Raw genomic sequence first — 19,688 nt, 5'->3', positions numbered from 1 at the left:
TCTTAGCAACAGCAGGAAAAACAAAACAAAAAGAGAAAAGTAAAATTTTTAGGGAACAGATTTAAAACAGCAGAATCTATTTACTTACTCTGCACTTTAAATTAACTACCACTCACAGCTGAATTCCTTAGCAAACATGGACACCAGGTCTCAGACACAGCTATCAATCAAAACCATCACTCCAGGCTATCTTAGTTCTTTGATGTGTACCAGATAACTGGAATTATCTTTTCAAGAACGTATGAAGACATGGCAGAGCAAAAGACAGCAACAAACTAGCACTTTTAATTACATGAATAAATTGACTGTCATTTTTAGTATTCAGATTATGCTTGCAGTCAGGATTTGCCAGTAAATCTCAAGCTTTGAAATAAAAAGTTTGGCCATTTAAACAATTAACTTATTAACTTCTCTGTAATCCAACACGAAAGAAAATTCAGAAAATATTTGACTACAAGCTTCCAGACTAAAGTGACTTTTCCTGTACCTTACCAAAATAGCCCACAGAAACCAATCTTAGCCCTGTTAGTCCATGAACTATGAGAAGGTCTTGAGAAGACTGTGGCCCTCTGTGGCCATGGCCTCTGGCTGTGAATGTTTCTGAAATATCCCCAGCCCAGCTAGTCAGTCTACAGTCTGTAATCCACAATAAAAAAAAACTCAATTGATAAACTAATACAGACAAAAATGCTTCATTTTTTTCCTCAGTGTCCACCCCAAATAAATACTTAAGTTAAGCTTCAGCTTGTTTGGGACTTTTGATCTTACTGCCAGCATTCCTCACTGACAGGAAATTGCATGCAACACGAAGTGGGAGGAAATTTGATTTGATGGAACTCTGCCCAATTTTATGGGTTGGAAAATGCAGGCTTATTAATTCACTGACAAACAAAATGATTTCATAGCTATAATTTCAAAACTTTCCCTTTTTAAAGAGAGTAAAATTTGTCACCCACCGGTCCTTTGGCACGATTTCTCTCTCCAAGTTTCTAAATTGCTAAGTGATGGTAAATTCTGCCTTCAGATCAGGAAAAACACTTTGTCTTTCTTTAATACTTTAGACACTTTTCACTGTGGTATCTGATTTATAGTGGGTATTCTAAAAACATTTCAATAAATACTTGTGAATCTCCTGTGGCACTACTCCTGATTGCTGAGCATGCACTATTTTAAAAGTACAGGAACACTGAACCATGTAAAATGAAATGTATTATTCCGCTGCCAAATCTTCGTCTTTTTAAAGCTACAAAATCTGATAAACACCGGGTGAGTCAATACACTGGTCAATTAAGATGCAGCAGACATTCTGGCTCCAGTTTTTTCAAGTAATTCCAAATTATCTGTGCATTCCAAATGACTATCTTTATACTTGCTTTATCCTTTTATTAAGTGTGACACAAACATTTAAATACTCAGTTTAGTAAACAGATTTGGTTTGTTGTAAAATAGACTGGTGTAAATACCACTCTGTCTTTAATTAGATAGGCTGCAGAGCTGGGCTGAGGGATGGCAAATGGAGTTTAATGCGGATAAGTGCGAGGTGATTCACTTTGGAAGGAGTAACAGGAATGCAGAGTACTGGGCTAATGGGAAGATCCTTGGTAGTGTAGATGAACAGAGAGATCTTGGTGTCCAGGTGCATAAATCCCTGAAGGTTGCTACCCAGGTTAATAGGGCTGTTAAGAAGGCATATGGTGTGTTAGCTTTTATTAGTAGGGGGATCGAGTTTCAGAGCCACGAGGTCATGCTGCAGCTGTACAAAACTCTGGTGAGACCGCACCTGGAGTATTGCGTGCAGTTCTGGTCACCGCATTATAGGAAGGATGTGGAAGCTATGGAAAGGGTGCAGAGGAGATTTACTAGGATGTTGCCTGGTATGGAGGGAAGGTCTTACGAGGAAAGGCTGAGGGACTTGAGGTTGTTTTCGTTGGAGAGAAGGAGGAGGAGAGGTGACTTAATAGAGACATATAAGATAATCAGAGGGTTAGATAGGGTGGATAGTGAGAGTCTTTTTCCTCGGATGGTGATGGCAAACACGAGGGGACATAGCTTTAAGTTGAGGGGTGATAGATATAGGACAGATGTTAGAGGTAGTTTCTTTACTCAGAGAGTAGTAGGGGCGTGGAACGCCCTGCCTGCAGCAGTAGTAGATTCGCCAACTTTAAGGGCATTTAAGTGGTCATTGGATAGACATATGGATGAAAATGGAATAGTGTAGGTCAGATGGTTTCACAGGTCGGCGCAACATCGAGGGCCGAAGGGCCTGTACTGCGCTGTAATGTTCTAATTCTAATGTTCTAATTCTAAAAATTCTAATTAACTGGCTACAACTCATTAGCTCACACAGTACTGTAAATAGACACTCTGGATCTCCAACCCAACTCTTCCTTGAAGCATTCATTGCAAAAGCTGGTAACATGTTCCACAGGTTTATATTCTCTGGGAAAAGATGAACTACCTAACATCCAGTTTAGTTCTGCCCTTACATAACTTGTAAGTGTGGTCCCTGAACCTCCCTAACCTACTAAAATTAACTCCACATGAAGTTAAATAAAAAGGGACATTTCAAACCCCTATGTTTACTAGGTGCATCTAAGACAAGGAACAACTCCCTTGTTGTAAAAGCAAAATACTGCAGTTGCTGGAAATCTGAAACAAAACAAACAGTGCTGGAAATACTCTGCAGGTTTGGCAGCATCTGTGGAGAGAGAAGCAAAGTTAACATTTCAGGTCTGTGACCTTTCATCAGAACTGGCAAAGGTTAGAAAAGAATTTGGTTTTCTCTCCCTCACTCCCCTTCCCTTCACTTGCTTAAAATCTAATTCTTTTCTAACCTTTGCCAGTTCCCCTGTTGTAACTGATTGCTTTGGGTGACCATTAACAAACACAATCCCCTCTTTGTCAGTGCATCCAGCATGTAGCCATAAGGTGGTTTTTAAACTTTTATAATCTCACTTGAAGTTAAAAGTAACACTTTAACATGAATTATATGAAATCCTTTCCATGGAAAAATAGCCAAAAATCGTGAAACACAACACCATGATAAAATCTATCTTAAAATGGAGCTCACTTCAGGATTTGAAACAGTTCGGTAGTTATAGATGGTTATATCATCGTCAGACAATAACAAAATTAATCGATACTGTTACGGCGGCGTGGTGTGATGTGGGTGGATCCCACTGTTCCAACTCCCCGCCTGACCGCAAGTGTATTTGTATCAGAGTTTAGCCCTTTGATGTTTTATTTCTCAAATCAACAGACATAACAAGTTTTCTTGTAGGTTTTAAAAACAGAAAGTCAATTGTTTATTGATCAAACGCCTTATCCCGAAATTGTCGTAACCACATCCACTCGCACACTCATGCACACACACGTGCGCGTACACACACACGAAAAGAGACAGATAGAGAAGGGAAAGAGGAAAGTGGTTTTCAGTGGGGGTGAAAGTTACGATAAGCCTATTGAATTCGCTTGAGAATCAAGTTCTAGACAGATGTAGGCCTGAGATGATTGTGGATTTCTCTCAATTAAAGGTTCTGTTGAATATGGTGACTTGTGTCTAGCTCTCATTGCTGTATACTGTAGATGTTGGATTTTTTCAGCAGAGCACTGTGCTTCCTGGTTTGGCTGGAACTCAAGCTGTTACAAGCAGCTTCACCTTCTGGGTCAGTCTCTCTCTCTGTTTCTTCCTGGATTTTTTTTAAGGTAAAACTGTGTCACCTTTCACCTCCTTGTTGAAGACATTCTCCTCTTTCTACATGGTAATTGCACAATGGGCCAGGCCATGGCTACTTCACCCCTCCTTTGTTTTTGAAGAAGACATTCAATTCTGGAATGTTTTTAGAATAGGTGTAAAATGGGTTTCATTAACACCTTTTGGCTTTTGTTACGATAAGGTGATGAGGGGTTGAAAGGCTCGCCTCTTGTTCCTCCTTGTTTGACTGCAACAGGGTTTATTCTTTTAAACAATGGATATGCTTACCAATTCAGTGAGTGTTTAACCCTTTCATGTGCCATGATCATTAAAGAACCAGACAGGTTTTCTTGAGTTTAAACAAGACCCGATCTAAGTTAAATAATAAACTCCACTCCAACTTTCTTACACGCACACACAGGTTACAGAGTGAAGAAGAATAGGTTGTTTGGATTAGAGTCCAGAACAAATAAAAAAAATACAGTCTGTGGAGTCTGGTAATTCAGTGGTCTTCCGACTGAAATTGTGGTCCTGAAGTTTCTGGCTGGTAGAGGTGGCCACCTGGTGCAGGGGTTTCTTGGAGACAGTGATGTAGATGGTTTTCTCCCCGGAGTCTCTGTCTACAGCAATGATAGATTTGGATGTTTTGCAGCCAGCAGGAAGGTTCGAACTTACAGGAGTGTCTAGAGAGAGAGCGAGAGAGAGAGAGACCCCCGCTTGGGTCCAGCACTGGTCAAACTCAGGTGCTTGTTTGCTGTAGAGAGAAGAAACTGCAAGTTTTCACACAAATGGAGAGTCTTTCATATGATGGCCAAGTGTATTCTCTCTTTTGCATCTTAATTAGTTCAAGATTAAGAATTTCAATCTCTCTTGGGTCCCATGGTTTCAGTGTTTACCCTTTGAATTTCTTCTTCACCAGTGTTAATGTTCAAGATGGCTTTGAATGTTTTGCTAATGGAGGTAAGGCAGGTAGCTCATTCAAAATTCGCAAGCCATTGTTCTGATGTGAGATTAACTGGACATTCATCTCCAACTCAATACCTTGGTATGTAAAGTATTTAGATGCAAATTGCGATGGCCATTTTAGCTGCTAGCAGAGATCCTTTTATCAGTTTTTTTATCTCCTGCTTTCTTTTTAAAGTTTAATTCAAGCTCTTTGTCTTCTGCTTTCTTTCTAAAATTTTATTCAGGTTTCCAACCGATGAATTAAAAGAAATCATCATTCAGCATAGCTCATGTTCACGACACTTTGAACATTTGTCCTTTGTCTTTGTCAGACAGTTTGAATACACAAAAACCCAATCCTCTTTTTCTTTGGTGGCCATTTTGGACCTTTGTTCACTTTTTAAAACAAAGGTTCATTTTTCAAAGACAAAGTCCATTTTACATAACACTTCAGAGTTAGTCCATGATTGTTCCACCATCGCAATTCTGGTGTCAGTGGCACCTCCCCCAAAAGGGAAAAATGAAATTCCTTGGATTTCATTTTTTTGGGGGGTTTTTTGGGTTTAGAAAGAGGGGAAAAAAACAATAAGACAGTTTAGTGTCACACCACTTTACACATTCATTTCATTCACTCCTCCATTTTACAACTGTAACAGCCATTTGGGGTTCAAGTTTACCTTTTTTTTTAAATCCCTTCCTTTGGATGAGGTACCAACAAAGAATTGCATCTCTTCTGGTTACGTATTGTCAAATAGGGTTGTAGTTTCTCTCACACCAGTTTTTACTACTTCAGGAATGTTATCTCCAGTACCATGTGATTGTTGATGAAGCTTGTAGTATGCAAATTCCTTTTGCTGCTTGTGGCAAAGTTGCCTTTTTGTACAAGCTTTAATGCTTTAACTATTGCTTCTACTATACATGGCGTTAACCATACAGGTTCTGGCACATTGATAGGTCTTATTTCTAGGGTGATAGCGGGTGACATATTGTTTTTTAGCCCCTGCGAGGCATCTGGGATTTCTTCCTGTCCCTTTTCTTGCTGAGTTCTGACACTAAGGGCTGAATTTTATCAGCATTCCGCGCTCCACAACGGCGGGCTGTGAGAACGACGGCCTTCTGACAAGGAAGTGCCGTTGCACAGCACCCGCGATATTACGCGCGGGGGCTGATTTAATAACGTGGGGGGAAGGCCGCCACCGCGTCCCCGGCAACGGCGTCCAGTGCCAGTGCGCCGGCACCATTTTTAAAGGTCTTTAAGCCCTTAGCAGAGATTTCAATTTTTAAAGGTACAGCATGCATGATTTTTTAAAAATAAATAATTAGGAGATGGAGGCCCTTCCCCAACACCCCAATGGTCATTTCATTGCCCGATATTAACAAAACCTACCTTATTCCCGACCCGAACACCCACCCAACCTTCTAACATTTGCCCTTCAACCTCTTCGCACCATCCCGACAACCAATAAAAAGTCTCTTTCCCACTCCCCCACCCTGGAAATTTTATTCATCCCCCCTCCCCACCAGTGTCTTGCCTCGGAACTCCATACGGACTTATGAAGGCGCATGAGCTGCAGGCGGCAGCTGTAAAATCAGCGTGGGACAGCTACCGCCAGTAGGTGAGTTAATTTACATCTGATTTTATTGTTCATTTAAATATTTAGATGAAGGCTCTGCCGGGGCCGCACTGAGCTCTCCCTGCCGCCAGTAATATGCGGTGGGCCCTTCTCGACGACGGAGGTCAAGGCAGGCCTCTCCCCTTTAAATTTTACAGGACCCCCGCCGCAACCCACAGCATCGAGGGGCTAATAAAATTTAACCCAGAATTGGTCGGTTTGATTAGTTTTAGATTTGAAACCTGATTGCCTGATTCTTCAAGTGGGTAGATCCCTGCTGGCTTCACTTTTAGTGTTCTTGTGATTTTCACGGGTGTGGTTCACTTCAGGGTGTGTTACCTTCCCTTTTCCTTCCAAGATATGTTTTTCCCTAATCTGCCCCATATCCTCTGGGACACTACTGCTTCCAGGTGGTTGTCCAGCTTCCACTGAACTCCCCTGTGGCACTTCAACTCGGTGAGGCATCTCCCTCACTCTTGGCTTTCCTGTTTGGGAACTTTCAACCTTTGAAAGAAGGAACCCAGTGGATAAACCAGTAGCGATACGCCTGACATGTTTCCAGTATGGCAAATCTTGGCCTGTCCAGGCCTACTTGACCATATCTCGGCTGCTTTTCTTTCAGCTTTTTCGGCTTTTATCTTAGCTTCTTTAAATCTTTTTTGGCTCCGTCTGGGCCTTTTTAAATTCTTATGATTTTATCGCCTTCTGTAGGAGTTATAGGACTTCCGCAGCCCTCTGCAGTTGTACAGAGTTTGTTTTCTCCCTCAGTTTCTCCAGTCTCCGTGGACTGCTCTGGACCCACTGGTACAAATACTGTGCTTCCTGACAAGTCATGGCCCAGCAATAGGTCTAACCCCTGCATGGGTAAGCTTGAATGATTCCGACTGTCACTACCCTTGGTGACTAACTTATACTGTAGGTATACTTTAACAAAGGAAACTTTTAAGCATTTGTCAGTAAGCCCTTTTACTAATACTGCAGTATTCGTTCTGCTTTCCAGTGACATTTCTGTCAGTTGGGTTGCCAGTAGGGTCTGAAAACAACCGCTAACCCTGAGGATGGTTGTCTCCTTGTCTGGTGCCTGGGACAAAAAAGGAGTCATTTTTTCCTTTGTGCAAAAAGTTCTGGTATGTGCTTTGCTCTTGAGTGATATTAGAACACAGACTTATCACTTTCAAAGCAACAGACATAGGCTTGACTGCAGCACCTCCTGCTGTTTTTTTTGGCATACCAACAATTGGCCTGGACATGCCTCGATTTTCCACAGTGGCAACATGTCAGGCGGGCTCCGACTAGTTTATCCCCTGGGTTCCTTCTTTGCAAAGTTGGAGACTGGTCGGGGTTTTCTTCCCTGCTCCCCTTTTCTCAAGTCCATTTCTGCTTCCTCAGCATCCCTGCTATCTCTCCCTAGCTTGTATGAGTTACTAGACACAAATTTATTCTAAGTTAGGGATTTATGTATTAATTCATAGGCGTCGGCCATTTTAGCTGCTTCCCTTATTCTTGTGACTCTTTGTTCTTTGATGTGGGTTCTTATACTACTTGGAATGCTATTTTTAAACTCTTCCAGCCACATCACTTTTTCAAATTTTCATATGAGGGTTCTAGCTTGAGAGATCGTATCCAGCGTTCAAAAGCCATATGTTTGATTCTTTCAAATTCAATGCAAGTCTGGTGGGTCTTTTCCAGGTGTGTCGGAATTTCTGTCCATATGCTTCCGGTGCATTTAGAATTGGAGTTTTAGTTTGTTGATAATCAGAGCAGCGTTCTTCTGATAACAGGGGAAAAACTTAATTAACGCTACCCACAAACTCACCTAGTAAGAGGAGAGTCCAAACTTCTTTCTGCCATTTTAGCCTGGTAGCTATTTTCTCAAATGAGATCAAATATGAGTCAACCTCCTCATTAAATTTTGGCACTAGTCTTGAGTGTCTCAGCACATCAAGGATTATCTCTGAATTCAGGATAAGGTTGAATGGCTCATCGCATTTTCATTTTGGGTTTGCAGTCTCGATAACTCGACCCTCTGCAATTGCATTTTCTCTTGTCTCAACTGAAATTCCCTTTCCTTTCTTTCCTTTAGTAACTGAAACGGTATTCTTCCCTTTTCATCTGCAACTGGATTCTAGCTAGGATTACTTTTTTTCAGTCTCTGGTTCCATACTGTCCTCTTCTAGTTCAAGGGTAAGTTTAAAATAGCTAGATAGATTTTTCAGTAGTTCAGGTTTTTTCCTTTTTGTCTGAAAGTGATTCCCACCTCTGTAGCTAAGTTTTTAAAATCTTCAACACTTAATTTGTTTAACTTAAGATGGGATTTCTCTTGCTGCTCTACAAACTCCTTTGCATTCAATGTGGCCATCTCTTTTGTTTCCAGCACCGTAGAGAAAAAAAACCAGAAGAATACAAGAAAACCTGTTTGTTTATTTTCCACAATTTTAGAGGGCAATTTTCCTCCTGTGTATCTAGCAGTTCAGATCCTGGCTTTGAGCCCCCAATTTGTTATGGCCACATGGTGTGACGTGTTCCCACTGTTCAACTCCCCATCTGACCGCAGCAAGTGTATTTGTATTAGAGTTTAGCCCCTTGGTGTTTTATTTCTCAAAGAAACAGACAGTGACAGGTTTTCTTGTAGGTTTTAAAGACAGAAAGTCAATTGTTTATTGATCAAGATACCTATTCCCGAAATTGTCGCAACCGTATCCACTCACTCACTAACTCTCTCTCTCTCACATACACACACACGCGCAAGAGAGAAAGAGAAGGGAAAAAGGAAGGTGGTTTTCAGTGGGCATAAAGGTTACGATAAACTTTTTGAATTCTCTTGAGAATCAAGTTCTAGATGGATGTAGACCTGAGATGATTATACATTTCTCTTTTGATTGAAGGTTCTGTTGAAGATGGTGGGTTACTTCTGGCTCTCACTGCTGTATACTGTAGATGTCGGATTTTTTCAGCAAGGCACCATGCTTCCTGGCTTGGCTGGAAATCAAGCTGTTACAAGCAGCTTCACCTTCTGGGTTACTCTCTCTCTCTCGCTCTTTTTTTTAAGGTAAAACTGTGTTACCTCTCACCTCCTAGTCGGAGATATTTTCCTCTCTTCCCCATGGTAATTGCACAATGGCCCAGGGTGTGGCTACTTCACACCCCCTTTGTTTCAGAAGAAGACATTCATTTCTGGAATGTTTTTAGGTTAGGTGTAAAATTAACACCTTTTGGGTTTGAAGATTTGTCTTTTGTTTTTGTCAGACTTCTGCATACACAAAAGGCCAATCCGCTTTTTCTTTCGTGGCAATTTTGGATCATTGTTCACTTTTTAAAATAAAGGTTCATTTTTTAAAGACTAAGTCCATTTTTCATAGCTCTTCAGAGTTAGTTCGTGATTGTTGCATCATCGCATTTCTGGTGTGCGTAACAATAGTTACAAAACTTTTCTTTAATATTTTGAATTGGAAGGAAAGAGTATTTCACATGTAAAGCTATAATAGAAACTAAACAAAGCCTTAATGTTTATGACCTTTCTAATTCGCCTGAATAAGGCTTACCCTATTAATGAGATCAATCAAAGGCTGTGCGCCCAGCTCTTCAATTCTTTGCTCATTCAAGCAGGACAGATAATAACGTTGGGCTTTCCGCTCTGCATCACTGCTAGAGTTAAAGGTGGAGTTTTCTGTAAAAGATAAAAGGAATTGTCACTAATCTAAGGAATGGGCATGTAAGTAGGTATGCATGCATGCTGTTAAGAAGGACTACAGTTTCCTGAAAATGTGTTAATATTTTTTCAGAAACTGAATAATTCAAAGCTTGAAAAAGAATTCATAGAAAATACAAATGCCAAGTGTGCATTAACTTGCAATAATCTGATACAATTAACATTAAAAAAAACTGCAATTTTGGTCGCACTCGTAAAATTGCTTTCTGTAGCAAATCTATTTAATTCACATTAACATACAGATACAGTGTCAATATATATTTTTAAGCACCAATTAAAGGCGAGCATGTCCCACTATAAAGCTGCCAATAAAGCAGCAAAGATCCAGCAAGCAGCTGTACAGGAGACAATGTGAAGTGCAGCTGAACTGTTTCAGTCCACACAACATGTATATAAAATCAGTAAGCTCACTATTAGTAGAGGTAGGCCAGAGACACCTGAGATCACAGGACAAAGACCACTAGTGTCCTTTAAGTGCTACAGAAAATAGAGCTACTAGTAGAGGCTCAGCAGCCACTGCAAACAGCAGCATGGGTTTACCTGGCTCGACCTGAACTGTTCTTTCCTTGAAATCTCTCTTTATATCTAATGCGATAGCCTTTCTTTTCTCTAAGTCAATTATTCAACAGAATTTCAGTTTATTGGAAATGATTCATTCCAAAGGAATGACTAAATTTGAGGTGATGCGTTATGTTTTTATTGACAGTAACACTGAAGGTTTAGTATATTTTTTGTTCTATGTGGTGTGCATGCCCCTTATGGTATTAGAACTGCTGTGCCATGATATTTCTGCTCTATTACTCCTACTTGTGCTACTGAATGTGTAGGTATTGAGACTTCCTGAGAAGTCGGTTGTGAAGCTGCTTGACACTTAACATATCCAGACCATCTTGCTTTACACCATGAACATCTTGTCCTATTCCAATTGTAGGGGCCAACATCCTTTTGGGTATTTCTGTTTGCTGTTATAGACACAAGACTGCCAGTAACGTGAAAGCCTCCTGTCTGTTCCTATCCCCTTGGACACTATGTCCTTATAGCAGCTACTTCTGTATTCAAACACTGTTGCACTGCAACAAAGCCTTGGAATCTTTTATTCATGATTGTCTGGAGTCTATCTTCAAGCATGTAGAATGTAACGGCCAGCTGGTAAGAGTTGTGGAGGGGTTCCCACTTTTACCTCCCAACTGACCACAATAGTGTTTTGTTTAAAATGATGAGTTATCCACTGAGTGTTTTACTTGCTATTAAACAGACAGTGACAGGTTTTCTTGTTTCTTTAAAACAGAAGATTAACTATTTATTGAAAAAAATTCATTTCCCGAAATGTTTGCAAAGCCACTCACACACACATTCACTCTCAGGAGAAGACAGATCGGAAGTAAAGGGTAAGAATTCAAGGTGTGGTAGGTGTTCAAAATAGAACAGTTTCTTTTAAAGGTACAGGCCTGGGTTGTTTGTAGTCTTGACTTGTTGAGGTGTTGAAGATTTCTGAGGGTTAAGATTTCAGACTGGAGGTGGTGGGTCACTTTCAGTTCTCTGCTGCACCAAGCTGAAATATAAAATTCACAGCAGGGCTCCTTCTTTGTTTTTGCTGGATCCGTCACAGCCTCTGGCTCGACTGTCATCTGTGATATTACTGTTATCTCTCCCTCTCTCTCTCCAGAGCTACCTTTTAAGTTAAATTTTACAAGGGTTGGCTTTGCCCATGTGACTTCAGGATTTAGTCCTTGCTGGGCATATAATGACCTTGATGATGGCCTCATTCTGAGGAGATCAAGTTACTTGGAAATGAGAAGTCTGAGAAAGTTCTTGTCTCATGGTGTGATTATCTGTCGCAGTTCCACGCAGACGGGGCTTAATTGGTTTTCAGTCTGAATAGACACGGATGTGGATTTGAGTGCAGGAGATGCTGAGGGTCATGAGTCTTGTCCTGCATTTTGTCGACAGCACATGTACCAGTCTCTTTAAAATTGTTTCAATGGTTTTTACAACTCTTCAATTCGGTTCTGTAGTTCCATCGCTGCACTTCTCATGTGTGTGACAAGAAGCTATTAGCACATCGTGACGCATCAATATCAAAAACCTGAAGATCACTGGACATATTCCTGAGATGCTCTAATTGTTCCCATCACCTAAATGCCTCTAGGCTCTCTTGCTGGTGCCACTGATGCTGCCGGTTGCCTCATGGCAACCTGCAAAACACAAAGTCTTTGCTTCATATCAGAATCTGCAAATACACAGAATCCAGTATGGCCTGAAGAAATGAAGTGGCTGAAGTACTGTTTCATGAAGTATCCTCTATTCATAGTTGAGGCTAGAATCCAAACAACTCCTCAGTATCCAGAATGAAGCAATGTCTCCATACAGCAGCAGCCAGTCGTTCTTCAACTTCTACTTCTGCCAGGTCTGCACCTAAGTGAGCTAACTCACCTTGAAATCCTCCACTAAATTTTTCATACCTGTGGGAGTGCTGGTGCCTGCTTCAGTTGGTGATTATGTTGAGAGCTATGATGAGACTAGTTATGAGCTGCTTCTTGGATTATATTATACCAGTAACAAGAGGATGACACAAGATGTGTTGTTGCTGTACAGACAGTACAATGATTATTTCACACTGCAAAACAGTCTCTGCCTTAAAACTGGTGAAATATATTAGAACAGAGAAACTATGCAATTATAATAATGCTAACTTGCAAGTGAATACCTCTTCTTCAGCTTTCACATTATCCATGTCATTTACAGCAGGAGAACTCAATGATAGCTTCTTCAAAGTGGGTAAGAAGTCTGTACTGTTGAAGCCCTCCAACCTCCGGGGATGTATACCTTACAGTTTAGGTGGGCTATTTCAGTAAAAGGAGAAATATGTTCCAAATGAGTGAATAGCTTCTGCTATATATCTTAGCCAACAGTATAGTTGAAGAAGTTCTACTCTTCTCTCCGACGGGATTTTCGTTTGTCTCTTTTACCTTGTTCACCTTCATTGCTTTCTATTTCCCTCCTGGTGTTTGATAAGGTATCTACCAAAACTCGTTTTCACAGCCACATCTCCTTCCTCAGTGACTGTCTCCGGTTCCGACTGATTCCACGTGGATTCCAACTGCAGTTTCACCCATCATGCTTTGAAACCACCCAGGATCACAGGTATCTCCGAGAAATACAACGTTCCTCGGACTGCTACTCTCGCCGCATCCTGAGATCTACACTCAGTGCTATGCGCCGCCATATGCACACACTGGACCTCTCTCTCCAGCAGCACCGTCTCACCTTATCTCAAATCTGTTCTACTCCGCAGTTTCATCTCATCTTACGTCTCATCCGACGCATTAACAAAAAACTTTTTTTCTTCCTTTCAGGTGTTAAGGAACGCAAGCTCCAGCAGCTGATGGGGACTAATGCCCCTCCAGATCCTCCTTCCGCTTCACTTCCCTCTGACCCCACCCCTTCTGATCTGACCCCTTGCCGTGTATTCACTATACCCTCTGACCTCCCCCTCTCTGATGCTGAGCGTTCTGTACTCAGCAAAGGACTCAGTTTTATCCCCTTACGCCCCCACCTCAATGAATTTCGCGCTCGGCATGACGTTGAGCTCTTCTTCCGTCGCCTCCGCCTCCGGGCTCACTTCTTTGACCAGGAGTCCTCCCCCCGACCAGCAGACCCATTCACCCGCCTCCAGCATTCTCCCTCTACCTGGACCCCTCACCCTGGCCTCTTACCCGCTCTTGATCTCTTCATTGAAAACTGTCGGCGAGACATTGGTCGTCTCAATTTCTCTGCCCCCCTCACTCACTCTAACCTGTCCCCCTCTGAACTTGAGGCACTCCGTTCTCTCAGGTCTAACCCCGACATGGTCATCAAACCTGCAGACAAGGGTGGTGCTGTTGTTGTATGGCGTACCGACCTCTACCTTGCAGAAGCTCAACGCCAACTCACAGACACCTCTTCCTACCTCCCTCTGGACCATGACCCCACCACCGAACATCAAGCCACCGTCCAAAGGACTGTCACTGACCTCATCTCCTCTGGAGATCTTCCCTCCACAGCTTCCAACCTCATAGTCCCGCAACCCCGGACAGCCCGCTTCTATCTCCTTCCCAAAATCCACAAACGGGACTGTCCCGGCAGACCCATTGTGTCAGCCTGCTCCTGCCCAACTGAACTTATTTCTTCCTATCTAGACTCTATCTTTTCTCCGCTGGTCCAGTCTCTTCCCACCTACATCCGTGACTCTTCTGACGCCCTACGTCATTTTGACAATTTCCAGTTTCCTGGTCCCAACCGCCTCCTCTTCACTATGGACGTCCAATCGCTCTACACCTCCATCCCCCACCAGGATGGTTTGAGGGCTCTCCGCTTCTTCCTGGAACAGAGGCCCAACCAGTCCCCATCCACCACCACCCTCCTCCGCCTGGCTGAACTTGTTCTCACATTGAACAACTTCTCCTTCAACTCCACGCACTTCCTTCAAGTAAAAGGTGTCGCTATGGGTACCCGCATGGGTCCTAGTTATGCCTGTCTTTTTGTGGGATATGTCGAGCATTCTTTGTTCCAGTCCTACTCAGGCCCCCTCCCCCAACTCTTTTTCCGGTACATTGATGACTGTATCGGTGCCGTTTCCTGCTCCCGCCCCGAACTCGAAAACTTTATCAACTTTGCTTCCAATTTACACCCTTCTCTCACCTTTACATGGTCCATCTCTGACATTTCCCTTCCCTTCCTCGACTTCTCTGTCTCCATCTCTGGGGATAGGTTGTCTACCAATATCCATTATAAGCCCACTGACTCCCACAGCTACCTCGACTACACTTCTTCACACCCTACCTCCTGTAAGGACTCCATTCCATTCTCCCAGTTTCTCCGTCTCCGACGCATCTGCTCTGATGATGCTACCTTCCATGACGGTGCTTCTGATATGACCTCCTTTTTCCTCAACCGAGGATTTCCCCCCACTGTGGTTGACAGGGTCCTCAACCGTGTCCGACCCATTCCCCGCACCTCTACCCTCACCCCTTCCCCTCCCTCCCAGAACCGTGACAGGGTTCCCCTTGTCCTCACTTTTCATCCCACCAGCCTCCATATCCAAAGGATCATCCTCCGCCATTTTCGCCACCTCCAGCGTGATGCCACTACCAGTCGCATCTTCCCCTCCCTTCCCCTGTCAGCATTCCGAAGGGATCGTTCCCTCCGCGACACCCTGGTCCACTCCTCCATTACCCCCACCACCTCGTCCCCGTCCCAGGGCACCTTCCCTTGCAATCGCAGGAGGTGTAATACCTGCCCATTTACCTCCTCTCTCCTCACTATCCCAGGCCCCAAACACTCCTTTCAGGTGAAGCAGCGATTTACTTGTACTTCTTTCAATGTAGTATACTGTATTCGCTGCTCACAGTGTGGTCTCCTCTACATTGGGGAGACCAAGCGCAGACTGGGTGACCGCTTTGCGGAACATCTCCGCTCAGTCCGCAAGCAGGACCCTGAGCTTCCGGTTGCTTGCCATTTCAACACTCCCCCCTGCTCTCATGCTCACATCTCTGTCCTGGGATTGCTGCAGTGTTCCAGTGAACATCAACGCAAGCTCGAGGAACAGCATCTCATCTACCGATTAGGCACACTACAGCCTGCCGGACTGAACATTGAGTTCAATAATTTCACAGCATGACAGCCCCCCACTTTACTTTCATTTTTAGTCATTTTTAGTTATTTTTTCTTCCTTTTTTTTGCATTCCTTTTTACATTTTTTGCATTTATTTCATTTCATCTTAGTTTGTTCAGTTTGCTTACCCACTGTTTTTTTCAGGTTGTTTTTCTTCAGGTTTGCACTTGCTGATGTTCTATATTCAGTATATTCACACCTAATCTGTACTAATGCTTTGTCTTTCAAAACACCATTAACATATTGTTTGCCTTTGCTCCGTGACCTTTTGGTCAGCTATGTGGCCTGGTCCAATCTGCACCTTCTCCTTTGTTATCTCTTGCCCAACCCCCACCTCACTTGTTTATAATCTGTAACTTTTCTAATATTTGTCAGTTCCGAAGAAGGGTCACTGACCCGAAACGTTAACTCTGCTTCTCTTTCCACAGATGCTGCCAGACCTGCTGAGTGAATCCAGCATTTCTTGTTTTTGTTTCAGATTTCCAGCATCCGCAGTATTTTGCTTTTATATTAGTATAGTTTTATAGCCTGAAGTGTGAAGAACTCACAAACGTCTGTCATTAAATTTGAGGCCATCCGTTCAGCTGCCTCTGCCACATCCTTCCTTTTCTCTTGCCTACCAAGAGAAACTTCCCCCAAGTTTTCCCCTACCCCCAGCTTTCTGTGGCTTCTCATCTAGCTCTCCCCACGCTATGCTTGTCCATGAGATCCACCTCCTGCACTCTCGACCCTATTCCCACTAAAATACTGATCACCTAACTTTTCTTTTTTTGGCCCTGAAGCTGGCTGATATAAATGGTTCCCTTTCCTCAGATACAGTCCCCCATCATTTCAAACTAGCTGTCACCAGCCCCTCCTGAAAAGAATCAACCTTTTGCCCCTGACCTTACAAACTACCACTCCATTTCCTCTCCAAAGTCCTTGAACGCTCCATGTTTTAAGCCCTCTAAATCAGATTTCACCCCCCTGCCACAGCACCAAAAAAGCTCCAATCAAAGTCACAAACGACATCCTCTGTGACAGCAGTGCACTGCTCTTCCTAGTCCTTCTTAATATCTCTGCAGTCTTTGACATAGTTGACTACACCATCCTCCTCCTCTCCTCTGTTGTTCAGCTGAATATGACCATTCTCACTTGGTTCCAGCTTATCTATTTACTCATAGCCAGAAAATCTGCTGCAACAGCTTCTTTTCTCACCCCACATCATTACCTCTGGAGTGTTCCAAGGCTCCCTTCTATTCCTCATCTACATGCTGTCACTCAGTATCATCTGAACACATGGCGTTAGGTACCACACATACAAGATCGCATGCAACTCTACCTCACCAACACCACTCTTGAACCCTCCACTGCTTTTGTTTTGACAGATTTATTGTCCGAGATCAAGTCCTGGATCAGACACAATTTAAAACAATTAAAAATTGAGAAGGCCAAAGCCATTATCTATGCCTCCAGACATAAACAGCATACCTTTGACAGCAATCCTATCCCTCTCTTCAGCCACTCAGACTGAATCAGGCTTTTTGCAGCATCAGTCCCTATATGACCCCAAGTCCATTACTTCCCCATCACAAAGACTGTCTACTTCTACCCCAAACTCCACCCTTGTCTCAGCCCATCTGCTACTTTTGTTACCTTCATAAGCGAACATTCAATGCTCTACTAGGTAGCTTCCCATACTCCACTCTCCATAAACTTTAGCTTACACAAAATTCTGCTGTTCACATCCGAAACTGCATCAAGTCCTGTTCACCCATCACTCCTATGGTCTTTGGATCCCAGTCCTCCAATGCCTCAAATGTTAAATTCTAATCCTTGTCTTCAGAGCCCTTCACAGTCCCACTTCTCCCTTTCTGTAACCTCCTCCAGCTCTACAACCCTCTGTCAGCTCTGCACTCCTCCAACACTGCCATTATGCGTATCGCTGAGTAAATTTGCAACACGATTGGTGGCTATGTTTTCTATCAGCTAGACCCAAAGCTCTGGAACTCTCACCCTAATCCTTACTCTCTACCTTTAAGATCTTCCTGAAAACCTACCTCTTTGACCAAACTTTCAGTCAGCCAGCCTAATAGCTCCTGTTTTGGTTCGGTACCAATGTTTTGTCGATTATACTTCCTTTAAGGTGCTACATAAATGCAATTTGTTGTTCTTATGCTTACTCAAATCTAAAATATCTTGTGCTAATGCATGAGAGTTTGCTGAATGCATTATAATTGTCAGCTGTGTGAATAATTAGTCAGCTTTTAATCTTAAGTGTACTAGGTTTGTTCTTTTAAATCAACAATGCTGGTTCTCAGCCTTCTTCATTACTTCCATTTGGGCTGTGTTTCCACTGCATTATTGACTCAAGGCACTCAAGCAAATGCAGTGGACACCTATAACTTGTTTTGATCGCATCAGTGTCTACCTACATATAGGGTTACCTTCATAGATAGCATACCACAATTACTCATCCTCATTTCACTGCAGCTTCAAGGTTGAAATCGTTCACAGCCTCTGTCGGTACATGTTCCTGTGATGGCCTCTAGTGTGATGACCTTCCATGCCTTGATTAAGAAGATAAAGAGATGCCATGTGCATCAAAATTAAAGCATTGCTTACTCCCTGGAAAACATCCACTAATGTTTATATTTTTCCGGGAGGATTGTATTTTATTTGCATGATGATGGAAAAAAGCCCTTTCAATTTTATCAATTAGAGGGCTGACAGTGAATGTGCAAATGATAACGTATACACAGTTGCCGATGTTCTACATCTAGGGGAAAGTCACAAATTTGGTTAAACTGTTGATACATGTGTTGCTGTTTGCTCCAAAAGCTCATGTAGCACGGTGCATGGTTAAATAGGGCTCATTTAACCTTCTTAATATAGTATGTGGGAAAGGGGCTAGCTCCTCAAATGTCCTGTATTGGTGCCTAAAGGTTTATTGCTGTATAAATAATGAGGTCAATAGTGACCTTCAATGTCACTGTCAGTGAAAATCTTCTTGATTCTAACGGCACAGCAACAGCCTCTAAGCAGAGCCTAAAACCCCATGTGTACTGTTTCTGACATGCTGTGGTAGCTAACTCTGTTAGAACAGATCTGTTGTCAAACTAATACCTGCTCTGGGCTGAATTTCCTTCACTCTTTGTGCTTCTGAGGCACCTGCTCCTCCTTGTCTTGCACTGCAAGAACTGTGGCCATATCTACTGTACACTTTCTCTTGAACAGAAACCCCACTGTTCTATTCACTTCTGTCTCTACTGTAAAGATATTTCCAGCACTTTCCCTTCAATAATCACACAGACAGTACAGCTAACTCTCACAGCTCGCTGCAATATAATTTAAAGATAAATTTTTAGAATTTGTTCCCTTTTTCAACAATCTTTCCCCACTTGTTAATTTTTTTTATTTGATTGTGGAATGTGAGCGTTGCTGGCAAGGTTAGCATTTATTGCCCATCTCTAATTGCTCTTTCGAAGGTGGTGGTGAGTCACCTTCTTGAACCACTACAGTACATATGGCAACAGAATCACAGAATTGTTACAGTGCAGAAGGAAGCCATTCGGCCCATCATGTCCGCACCAGCTCTCCAAAACAGCAATTCAATCAGTTCCATTCTCCCACCTTCGCTCCATAACCCTGCGCATTCTTCCTTTTCTTATAACTGTCTAATTCCATTTTAAATGCTTCAAATGAACCTGCCTTCAGCATGTTCTCAGGCAGCGCATTCCAGACCTTAACCATTTGCTGTGTGAAAACGTTTTTCCTCATGTCGCTTTTGCTTCTCTTACCAAATACGTTAAATCTGTGCCCTCTCGTTCTTGATCCTTTCACGAGTGAGAACAGTTTCTCTCTGTCTCCTCTGTCCAGACCCCTCATGATTTTGAATACCTCTATCAAAATCACCTCTCAGCCTTCTCTTCTCCAAGAGAAACAGTCCTAACTTCTCCAATCTATCTTCATACCTGAAGTTCTTCATCCCTGGAACCATTCTTATGAATCTTTTCTGTACTCTCTCCAATGCCCTCACGTCTTTCCGAAGGTGCAGCACCCAGAACTGGACGCAGTACTCCAGCTGAGGCTGAA

At 42.7% G+C, this 19,688-nt stretch overlaps 1 protein-coding gene across 6 annotated transcripts in view; it reads right to left on the bottom strand.

Moving 5' to 3' along the window:
- LOC137375327 (endothelin-converting enzyme 2-like) overlaps positions 1-19,688 on the bottom strand; it is a 172,804-nt gene that overhangs the window by 77,316 nt on the left and 75,800 nt on the right. For all 6 annotated transcript variants that reach the window (XM_068042327.1, XM_068042324.1, XM_068042329.1 and 3 more), the window contains one exon: positions 9,795-9,919. In XM_068042327.1, the coding sequence (XP_067898428.1) occupies positions 9,795-9,919 (125 nt within the window). The remainder of the gene's footprint in view (positions 1-9,794; positions 9,920-19,688) is intronic.

The sequence above is a fragment of the Heterodontus francisci genome, chromosome 11 (assembly GCF_036365525.1).
Source record: "Heterodontus francisci isolate sHetFra1 chromosome 11, sHetFra1.hap1, whole genome shotgun sequence".
Taxonomy (NCBI): Eukaryota; Metazoa; Chordata; class Chondrichthyes; order Heterodontiformes; family Heterodontidae; genus Heterodontus; species Heterodontus francisci.
The sequence above is the reverse complement of the archived record's forward strand: the minus strand, read 5'-3'. Positions and strand labels throughout refer to the sequence as shown.